This window comes from Sebastes umbrosus, chromosome 1 (genome assembly GCF_015220745.1).
Source record: "Sebastes umbrosus isolate fSebUmb1 chromosome 1, fSebUmb1.pri, whole genome shotgun sequence".
In the NCBI taxonomy this organism is placed as follows: domain Eukaryota; kingdom Metazoa; phylum Chordata; class Actinopteri; order Perciformes; family Sebastidae; genus Sebastes; species Sebastes umbrosus.
The window spans coordinates 25,888,567-25,899,603 of NC_051269.1; the positions used below are offsets into that span (position 1 = coordinate 25,888,567).

Below are 11,037 nucleotides of genomic sequence, written 5' to 3' on the forward strand. Positions count from 1 at the left end.
TTAGTTTTCCAGAAAATGTTTTAATAAATGTTTTTGATACAAAGAAATATAATTCCACAAACATGTCATTTTGAGATACAGAACATAAATAATAAAAAATAATTTGGCTGGGATCTGAATGAGACTTTAATATTGTAATGTGAAGTCAATGTGAATAGTTCTATTGTTGAGGCAAAAAAGGCAATACAGGCTCTGTGGTCCAGTAAAGATGTTTGTGTGGTAAAAAAAAAAGTGAATGTAATCACATCATGAGCACCTTCTAGTTTTGGTCCGTAATGAGCGCTTGAGGATGTACTATTGTGCTCTGTAATCTTTTTATTCACATCGTAATACTCATTTGATAATGTATGTGTAAATTTAACAAGTGTAATGTTGGAGCCTGCCTCAAGATAAAATATATTAGTTTAGTTTTATATAGACACTTTTTTATATAACGTTTTTTTTTTTTTATAAAAGATTAATGTGATTGCGAAACAGTATACTGATTGAGATGTACAAAAATTCAAATAATGTTTGCCATATGTTATTGCAAAGGCTGTTGCATAAATATATTTGGTGCATTTTTGTAGTTTATTGAGTGCAAAATTATCAAGTAGAAAAGTAGAAAAGGAGGATCTTTAGAAAGCATGATATATTGAAAAAAAAATGCCATATTTCATTATTGTTCTATTGGAAAAAGATGTGTGACATTTGTAATGCCAGAGTCTTAAATGCACATGCAACGTGTCCCATCTCTTTGAACTTGGACTTTTCCACCAGTTGCAGTTTATCCCGGGCTGTTAGTCCAGTGTTAGTGCTCGCCAGAAACCAGCTTCAGATGGCAAGATTTGCAGAGCATCTTCCCATCCAAAGGGTAGCAGCCGTGCTCATTTGGTTCAGGAGAGAGCTGGATGACACAGACCTGCAGACAATAAGAAAGTTTTATTAATTAATGTGTCTTCATAGTTGTTAGTGTGTCCGCACAGTGAACACCTACCTCACATCTGTAGCAGTTCTCATGGTAGGAGTGTCCCATGCATTTAACATTATAGCTGTCGGTACCATCTTCTTTTGGAATGATTAGCTTTTTGCAGGCGTTGCACTTTGGAGCATACTTCCTTTATGGACAACATTTTAAAGGAAAGAAAATATTAGACAAAGCAAGGCAACTTTATTCATATATCACCTTTCAAACACAGAGTGACTTGTGCAACCAAGTGTTGTACAATGACAATAAATCAACCTTGAGTTGAAAGTGGTTTAAAGTGAAGAATGCATTAAAAGGACTTTAAAGAGGACCTATTGTGCTCATTTTCAGGTGCATACTTGTATTTTGGGTTTCTACTAAAACATGTTTACATGCTTTAATGTTCAAAAAACGCTTCACTTCTCTCATACCGGCTGTGTTACAGCACCTCTTTTCAGCCTCTGACTGCCCAGCCCTCCCGAAAAGCCCAGTCTGCTCTGATTTGTCAGCTGGCCTACTGTTGTGTTGGTCCACCAAACCAAACTCTTCGGTCTCCGCTCCAGCTCCGCTCTAACTAGCTTTCTTTGAGGGCGTGCCAAACTAGTCGCTAGGTAAATGTGTTACTTGGTGACATCACCACGTTACGGAAGAAAAGGCGGGACTTCAATCAAGGCGTTTCAGACAGTTCAGGAGCAGGGTTTCTGTGGGGGAGAGTGACTCCCTTTGGCGTGGACTTTGGGCTTTGTAACTTTGCAGACCTTTTACATTCACAAAAAAAACTATAGAACACACTAAAGGAAAGGGGAAAAGCATAATAGGTCCTCTTGTTGATGTGTTATCTCAGGCCTGTTACACAAAACCTCTGAGTTATGTAAATTATCATGCGATGCTTGATGCCATTATTTTGAACTCTCATACCTGTAATAATCCTGGAGGCAATAAACTTCTCCAACTTCTCCCTGAGCAAAAGCTTGCTCTCCGATTTGCTTCTTACACGTCGCACAGGTGAAACAAGTGGGGTGGTACGCTCGTTCCAGTGCACGGATCACATGATCTGTGATAGCGTCCCCACACGCCCAGCAAAGCTCCAGGCTGGCCTAAGAGACAGAAATAAATGGTTAGTGGAATACATTACTATTTTAAAAGACAATACCAACATTTTCCACTGTTTAACTCATTTACAAACCACTTATACCTCATGTATGTATGACATATGACAAAACATAGCACAGTGTTTACATTTTTGCATTATATTTTTCCCACTTTCCAAGCAACCATTGGCCTCCAATCATTTTTGCAAAAAATCAAAATCAGATTGCAGGTAATCCATCACAATGAACATCATCTCTACCTTTATTTTTTACATTAGGTAGGCTACAGACAGACTTGAATTCAATCTCCAGTTGTAACTACACTGTGCAATGATAACATTGACACTAAAAACAGGTGACACAATGTTAACTGATGGATGGATGATGGAAGGTATGGGAAAACCACAATTCAAAAATGTAAAACATTACAGCAGTCTAATTACAACAGTTAGCATTCATGTAAAGCATTCATGATTTGAAGTAAATGAGCATGCAAAAAACATTGGTTTACATTTATATTTGCAGCTTTAATAACATCCTATGGTGGAGGCCATTTTGACTTTGATCTACCTGGTAGCAGTCTTCACAGAGTGGGATTCCTGCCTTGTTGTAATACTGTTTACCAGCCAGGGGATTGTGACAAGATCGACACTGGAAGCAACCGTCATGGTACGTCCTGTTTAAGGCCTCTATTGCAGGTTCAGAAAGAGCCACGGGCTTCCGACAGAAGCCACACACATCTGCAACGTACACAGACATCAAAATGTCAAAGCGGGTTATAATAATATGTGTATGTGGTACATGTGTAAATAGAGATCACATTACCTCTACTCTCCCTGCTCGCGTCTTGGCCATTTTTATGGATCCCGTGGGATAGTTCATCTTGTTTTAACCCACTAGATGGTGTACTTGTTTCCACCTCAAATGTAAAGAACAATGTTAATGAAAACTTTAAACTGAGACAGTTCACAAGTTCACATTTGAGTTTGGCCTCACACACGGTGAACCACACAATTTAGCTTGATTTCGAACAAACAATGGTCATGTTTGAGGCTAGAAGGAAAATGTAGGAAGATTTAACCCATTGAAGCCCTAAATCTGTAACATCTTCACCAAAGTGAAAAAGAGGTGAAACACTATTTTAAATTCAACTATGCAGAAATTAAGATATGAGGTGCCTCTTAAGGGATTACATAAAACACAAACAATAAATCTATAAGTCATCGGGTACACTATATAGGTATAGTAGGTACACACTGTAAAAAAAACATAGGTACATAGTGATGAAAGTGAAAGTATTATCAGACCTCTTGCTGTAACTTTCATTATTTCTGCACAGATGGGGCTGTAATGATGGGAACTAAAAGTTTCTTATAAAGACATGTACAGTTTGGAAAGTGCTCTGTTTATGAACTGTCACATTTTCCTTCACAAAGTGTTTTTGATCATTCAGTCATATCTAAAAGACAGCTGTTTTTCCTTCATGATGTGTTTTGCAGATGATTCAACATAATACAGTATCTGTAAACGCTGTGGAAGGTTGTAATCTTTCACTGTGGGAAAATAAATGGCTTGTCTATTTCTGGTGAAATATATTTTGAGGAAAATTGGGATCAAGTGCTTTAAAACAGTAAATGACAGAAGTCTGCATACCTCTCTGTTGTAAACTGGCTGCTTGCCTGAGGTCAGAGGGCGGGAGAGAGGCGTCTGGGCAGGAGGAGGTGGTGGAAGTGCTGATTCGTCAGAGAGCGACGTTCCCAGAGATGAAGGCAGTGCAGCAGGAGGAGGAGGAGGAGGAGAGGGAAGAGCTCTGTTTCGCAAGAAAATGTAATATTAAACACCATTTTGTAGCAACTTACACAGATGCTTTTTTATTTAAGTTTCAAGTAAGCACTGAAATTAAGGATAGGATTAGTACAAAACCCAACTAAATATATATACAAATATATAGCCTGCACATGCATACATGCAGTATGCCTGCATACAGATTACACCACCCCCCCCCAAAAAAAACAATTAAATTAGAAAAACAAATAAAAAAGAGAAAATAATAGATTACTAATAATAATGACAATGAGAAATTAATATAAAAAGGGGAGAAATAGAAGCCTATGAGTTTATGTCTTCAACATGTGTTTTGCTCCTCAGAGTCAAAATAAAGTGACAACTCTTCTGCATGTTCCTAAAAGAGAAAGCCTCATGTGATCAAATTCAGCAGCTGTTCCTCAGAGATAATACTTTATCTTTACCAGACGGATAGCATACAATATATCCTGAATCCAGTGAGTGTTAGAAGAGGGTTAAGAATTGTTTCCAATTAAAAGAGTAATAGCATTGCACTCCTATAACACTGTCGGGCTCACAATGGACAGTTTAAAAATATATCAAAATTGATGTAGCAGAACCAGAGATATCGTATTTTTTTATATTCCACACTTTCCTCTTCCTTGTCAAAACCTGTTGCCTACATTACCCACAATACAACTGGTCTGCTAGCCTCAATTAGAGATGAGGAGCGGCCTACAGAGGTCTGGCACTTCTTTCTAACTCCACACCTCCAGATTCTTTTCATTCTCAAACTTGTTGTCTTCAGCCCCAACTGACGCTGACCCAAGGGACATCACCTGAGGCCAATTATCAACTTTTTGTTACAATATGTAGTATTGCTCCCCAAGACTTGTAAACATATTTTGATGTATCAGAGGTCTGGTTATAGGAAAGCAATATAATCTCATTTGTATCTAGGGAGGAGTCAGGACTTCTAAAACAAAGATGGACAGGTCAAAAACATATAATAAAGGTCAGCCAGGCCCCATCAGTTAGATGGAGAAAGATGGAAAAAAAGAGTTTGTCATGAATACCTGCATCACCTCTGTCGTCCTCTTGCAGCTTTCCTCTGCCGGGTCCAGGTTGGACAGGTTTTGGGCTCTGAGGGTCTGAAGTTTGGACAGGTTTTGGGCTCTGAGGGTCTGAAGTTCGGGCCGAGGTCCCCGTACGAGTCTGGCCTTTGCTGTCTACACTGCCATAAGACTCAGACTGTGAGCGGTCCTCTCTCTTATGTCTGACGGCGGCGGGGATGCTGTCACTTGGGCTGACTCGTACAGCGGCGTGCTGCTTGTCTCCGGCCGGGGCGCTGTGAGCCTGGAGGACGGGCTGCTGCTGCTGCTGTGTCACGGTAGCTTTGTGAGGAGACGCCAGAGTGATGAAAAACGAAGACACCATCCTTTTTGATGGAACTGCTGACGCCATGACTGTATAAAACCCACATACAGCCTAAACGAGAAGACACAACAGTTATTATCTACTGTTTCATAGTCTTGTAGAAACATAGAAACACATCATCACCTTACTTGATCTTTTTGAGCAACCCTGGAGCGTAAGAATAAAACTAATATTGAACATGACATTATCATCTCAATAATATTGACTCTAAGTGTACACACCCTCTCAGTCAACTTTGTGGGAGCACTCACTCTCACTTTATAGAGGCAAACTCACAGCTCTCATTACCCATAATGAATGGTTTTAGAGGCAGAAAGCACAAATCTGAATCATTTGTTTCCTTCACTCACTCTGGCTGTGAGCTGCCATTACATACCTGGGAGGAAATGTGGTTTGAAGACTTGTTTCTTTCTCCTCTCTGTATCTCAAAACTTCTGGTTTTGTTTTCCCTCCTGTAAGCTGCCACTGAGAGAAGACTTTACTCCGGTAGAGAGAGCGACTATCAGCAGAAGGCCACTCCTTTTCCTTCTGTACCTCCCTCCCATCCGTCGACCCCTCCTCCTTCTCTGGCTGAATGACAATACCACCTCCCTCCCGACCGTAAAAGGTGAACAGTTAATCTCTGGCAAAGTGCAGTAAAAAACATGACACATTCATCCACTATGAAAACTTGGCAGGCACACACACACACCCTGGCATGCACGTAGACACACAAAGGAAGTCATGCAACAGTTGGGCAATCAAACCAAACCCACACAGACTTTTTACATATTCAGCATCATAAAGTATCTCATAAGGTCTTTGCCCTCAAATAGGCACACATCCACTCCCACTCCTTTATCTTTTTGCATGCCAGCAGCAGGATGTGACTGTACCTGCCTTTTCCAGCAACTCTCTATCTCAAACTGTCCTCTTTTTCTCTCCTGTGCAGCTCTGTCTTATTGTTCTGTCAGCTTTATTTTCCCTACCTCCCTCATTGAGTCTGCCTCCTTTTTTCTTCTCCCTCTTTCCTTCTTCCCTTCCCCCCACTACATTATATCACTATAGCCTTGACTCACTATCAGTGTCACATGGCATTGCTCCCATTTGTACCCCACCGACATCTGATAATATGTGGTGGACTTCATCAGGCTCTCCTGATGGAGCTTTTGTGGTTGAAAGTGGCCGTAAAGGAGCCGCAGCATTACAGTGCAATGAATCAGGGCATTGTGCAAGAGGAGATATTGGTGTATTAGGAAAGGCAGGGGAGGGGGGGAACAGTGAGTGATGTCTGTGAGAGCTATGAAAAAGCTGCTTTGTTGTGTTTGGTGCTCTCCACCAGAGTGAGTCTCAGCAATATCAGGTCCGCTGATCAGCAAATATTGTGGTTAGTTTCCGGAGCCAAACCTTGTAGGGTCTACTTCCCTCCTGAGTCAGAAAGGGAGGATGGAGTGAGGAACTGAATGTGGAATAAAACCTAATAGACGTGGGTCAGAAGAGTGAGAATATGTGTGAGAGAGAAGGAGAGAGAGGGTTAACAGGAGACGGAGATGAGGAGAGTGATGGGGGTCTCTGTTGTTCCAGCTCTGTGGAAAGGAATGCTGCAGTGATGTCACGGTTGCAGGAGGGAGCATGCCTACTGATGACACAATCCACAGACCTCCACGCTCCGCCCCCCCTTACAGCCAAAATCCTCATTAAACCCTCTGAACCTCTTCATTGCTTCTACAGCACGACTTTTCAATTTAATCACCAACATCACAGTACATTTTTTTTTTTACTTTAATCCTCAGTTTTTATCTACTTGGGTGAGCAGACAACAGTTGAAATAGAATGAAGGGAACAGGAAGAAACACAGTAGATAGGAAAAAACAAGGACAATTGCATGTTCACAAATACAGTTGATGTTGATTTCCTAACTGCAAACATCTGCAGGGGTAGATAAACTACTTCTCAGGGACTTTACCCAAATATCTCAAGTAGTAGACTGCTTAGAGAAACAGTTAAAGGAGCACTTAAGCAATAAAGTTGAAGGAAATGTGAGAGACAGAGGCTGAGATATTCTGACTTTTAGTTAAGGGTGTTAAAGGATAATGTCTATTATTATATATAAAGATATAGAGGAGTAATGTCTACCTGAGCAGAGAATGAAGTCGCTCTCCCTCTGTGTGTGTGATGTGATCCAAGTTTCTGCGTGCTTTGTTGACATCGCCGGGCCGGTCGCACATGCTTTTAGTGCATGTTTGTGCATGTGAGTGTGCCCCACTGGCTAGCTCACGGCGGTCTCAGCGGATAACTCCGTCCTGACCGATTTTCAGCACTTTCACCGTTGTTTGCACCGTTAGCAACGTAAACTGATGTTGAGAGCCGTTTAGAGGCAATAGAAATGCTCCCAATCCCGTATTTTGCACCTTCAAGGGTCCAGCTCCAAATGAGCAGGATCCTACACTTCCCATAATGCAATTGGCCACTGTCTTTCATTAGACCCTCCTGCCTCTTACATGCCCACTTCTTTAAAACTCCACACCTCCAGTTTGTAATGCAGGTTTCCTGTTAATAAATAAATAAATCTTAAGCCTGAAATAACCCTGATGACATCACTATGACATTAAATCACAGGATTATATAATTTATAATTACACATTTAACAACGGCTTTCACAGGCTGACTAGCACTTCTCATGATGCATAAACTGATCTCCATGTGTAATATTGGTGGAGTATCCCTTTAATTAGTGACATATTGTCTCTGTCAGTGGGCCATTGATGCCAATGTGGCATACTGATGATTATCGTCTTAAAATGTACAGTCTCCTGACCAATTTCTCTGCTATTCATCGATTAAATTATGCTGTGTTACAACAGAAAACCTGCAATACAATATATTTAATAAGCAGCTTGACAATCCCTTTTCATGTATTATTTTTCATGACATGAAGCATAGAAACAGTGCAACATTATAGCGATAATCACTAAAGCTCCTAATCTTCCAGTCAATACTGGCAAGAAAACAGCAGCTGCTATATGGTGCAACATTGCAAACTCCTCATTCTTTCTGTTTAAAACAAGACTCAATAACAGTAAGTACACAACGTATGCCAAGTGTGGCCACAATAGTCCTTTTATTATTTGATTATTTATCAAGTATTTGCACATCTTTACATTCGAGGTAGTGTCTGGTATTTGAGGTAGATTTCGGGTTCAACTGTCATCTGATGATGTTTTGTAAAAAAAGGGAGACATAAGATATATTTGTAAAATCCCTGTGAGTGTAAGAGATGATTAACACAGACCTGTAATGTGGCCTGCAGCAGGTCCTGAGAGGGCAGCAGACTGACTGCTTCACCCAGGAACGTGATGAGGACGTGGAGGACATCCGACCAGTCGCCTACGGTCAGCATGAGCACCAGTAAGGCTCCCAGTCGCAGCACGACAGTGTGCAGCAGGGCCTGTGTGCCAGTGTGCCGCTGCTGGTCCTCTGTGCAAGATGATACACAAAAAGTTACACAATAATGCTAAAAGATCTTTTGTGCCTGCAGCTGCAGAGCCGGCCCTAACGGCAAGATTTTAGCTGATTTTGCATCGCAGCTCAATTGCACCACCAATCATTGTGTTCATACACTCACACAGAAACTGCTTAGCTTTATGTCTTTGAGATTAAGATACACAGATCACACTAAAAAGAAATACTGTATGTTGTAGGTTATTCCCAAAACACCTGAACAGTCTTTCCAACTTCCGCTATAATGAATTTAAGGTTAACACTTGTTATTTATTAGGGCCTATTTAATAGGCTACATAGTTATGTTGTTGTGGTTAATATTTTTAAATAATAGTATTAAAATAGTAAAAAAAAAATAGTAAAATGTATACATTTTTAATTATTTTTTCTTCCCTCATTCGGGGCGCCCCTACAGTATGGATGGATGGCACCCCTAGCATTCGCCTATACCACCTACAGTATGCCTAGGGTCGGCTCTGCGCAACAGTATAATGATTGTTTTATGAGATATGTGTTGTGTTTTTGACATCATTTGCAAGGCGTTGTCTCATATGTATCGCTTTTTATGGTCTCATTTCATACTTATTGTTTTATTGGTCCCATTTCCAGGTGCATCCCTTATGACCTGCTTTATATCTTTAGTTTGTGTGTTAATATAAACACTTTTGTGGCAGTGTGTCTTTCATTTGATGTCACCTGAAACTTGACAGAGTTATGTCTGTTTTGTGATTTGTCACTGTGCACAGGTGGATTAATCTAATCTAATCTCATTTAAAAATGTTTCTTTCTCCAGAAGTCTTCCTAAAGGACCACCGTCCAGACGCTCACCTTGAATGTAGACCACCAACATGGTGTAGCAGAGTGTCAGTGGAATCCAAAACTTTAGAGCATCCTTCTGGGACAGGAAGTGGTCATAAACCGTAGCGGTGGAAGCCGCAGCTGCTAGAGCAAAGGCCAAGACAACCGCTGTCTGTAGCGAGGCCAGTATGGTGTGTCCAGAGGCCAGGAGGGTGATGCACTTCCCACAGTAACGCTCTCTGCTATGCAGTGGGTAGAGTTTGGCCACATGGCTCCACAGACTGCGGCTGACACTTGCCAGTGCCCAGCTGAGAGCAGCAGCCAGAAACAAGCTGATGGAGCTGCGTGGAGCCCCCTTATGGAGGAAGTCAAGAGTACAGGTGAGGCCGCAGCCCAGGGAGAACTGGCACTGGATCAGGAGCAGGTCTAGGCCTCTGCCATTGGCATCCTGTGTTCAGATTGATACAGGAGCATGGATGAAAACATGTTAGATCAGTGTGAGAAAGATCTATATGTTGAACGCTTAAAGTAAATCCACACATAGACATAAAACAAGTCTAAATCAATGTGTTATCAGCTGTTCATGTGTTTGAGAGACTCACCAGTCTTGCTGATACCCAGGCAGAAACAGCTCTGAGAGAAAACTCCAGCACTATCAGAGAGGAAACCCTCGAGCCCACCAGAGACAGGAGGACCGTCAGGGACCAGAACTGCAGAGCTGTTGCCCAGGTCCCTCTCAGAAGATGGCCAGGTGAGGATGACCTCTGTTTGCTTTCAGTTTCAGTTTCAGTATCAGAATCACTGTGTGGACAGCAAAATTAGACAACGAATATACTGCACATAAAAAAACAATACATTTTCGCTCCTTTTTATAGAATAAACTCACCTGCATGTCTGGATGAAGTTGTAAACTCTCATCAAATTGAACAGCACTGATATTCCACATGCACCCACAAGACCTTTGAAGCAACAGAAATAAGTATGAAAAGAAACTCCTTTACTCATAAGTTGAGAATTAATATTATTTTATTGCCATATAGAAGAAAAAAATACGGTCAACTCACCTTGAAAAAAACAGTCAATTGGGTTTGAATCAAAAGACGTCCATTCAGGAGCTCCCAGGATCCAGGAGAAGGGAAAAAACATGTTTCCCTTGTAATATCTCAACAAGGACACACACAAAAAGGTGCTATGATCTCTCACTCATGCTGCTTCAATGATCAGAAACTACAAGTGCTGAATTCTTGTGAGCCAAACCGTCACGTCGCCTTTGTTTCCTCAAGCTCATCAGGTCTGTGTGCTCCATGTTTAAGGTCTAAAGGTCAAAGGTGATAGGAGTGTGGTTGTCTGTCTAATCATTTCCTGATGAAAGAAGCTGAAAGTCCTCTCAAAAATGTGATTAGGTTTACAGAGCAATCACACACTTTTTTGAATGTCTCTAAATAAAATCACACTTTGCTTATAATGCGTCTTAGATATCATGTATTTCAAAGAAATGGA

The 11,037-nt window shown here is 41.1% G+C and overlaps 2 protein-coding genes across 2 annotated transcripts; both read right to left on the minus strand.

The window, feature by feature from the left end:
* fblim1 (filamin binding LIM protein 1) lies at window positions 1-5,793 on the minus strand. The gene is made up of 8 exons (XM_037778066.1): window positions 5,636-5,793; window positions 4,899-5,310; window positions 3,691-3,845; window positions 2,863-2,956; window positions 2,608-2,777; window positions 1,865-2,043; window positions 977-1,097; window positions 1-901 (listed from the first exon to the last, which is right to left on the minus strand). The coding sequence occupies exons 2-8, from the start codon at window positions 5,284-5,286 to the stop codon at window positions 791-793; spliced, it is 1,218 nt and encodes a 405-aa protein (XP_037633994.1). The 5' UTR covers window positions 5,287-5,310; window positions 5,636-5,793; the 3' UTR covers window positions 1-790.
* Window positions 5,794-8,395: 2,602 nt separating this feature from the next.
* On the minus strand, window positions 8,396-10,918 carry LOC119485719 (transmembrane protein 82-like). Its single transcript, XM_037765466.1, has 5 exons — window positions 10,602-10,918; window positions 10,424-10,496; window positions 10,140-10,338; window positions 9,568-9,985; window positions 8,396-8,715 (listed from the first exon to the last, which is right to left on the minus strand). Exons 1-5 carry the CDS (start codon window positions 10,681-10,683, stop codon window positions 8,396-8,398), a joined length of 1,092 nt encoding a protein of 363 aa, XP_037621394.1. The 5' UTR covers window positions 10,684-10,918.
* Window positions 10,919-11,037: the final 119 nt, after the last annotated feature.

Coding starts and splice junctions, on each gene's coding strand:
- fblim1 (XM_037778066.1), bottom strand. CDS start 5,286: ATGGCGTCAGCAGTTCCATCAAAAAGGATGGTGTCTTCGTTTTTCATC. Junction 2,778..2,862: donor CGCGAGCAGGGAGAGTAGAG/GTAATGTGATCT, acceptor TGTACGTTGCAG/ATGTGTGTGGCTTCTGTCGG. Junction 2,044..2,607: donor TCTGTGAAGACTGCTACCAG/GTAGATCAAAGT, acceptor TCTGTCTCTTAG/GCCAGCCTGGAGCTTTGCTG.
- LOC119485719 (XM_037765466.1), bottom strand. CDS start 10,683: ATGTTTTTTCCCTTCTCCTGGATCCTGGGAGCTCCTGAATGGACGTCT. Junction 10,339..10,423: donor AACTTCATCCAGACATGCAG/GTGAGTTTATTC, acceptor CTGTCCACACAG/TGATTCTGATACTGAAACTG. Junction 9,986..10,139: donor CCTGGGTATCAGCAAGACTG/GTGAGTCTCTCA, acceptor ATCTGAACACAG/GATGCCAATGGCAGAGGCCT.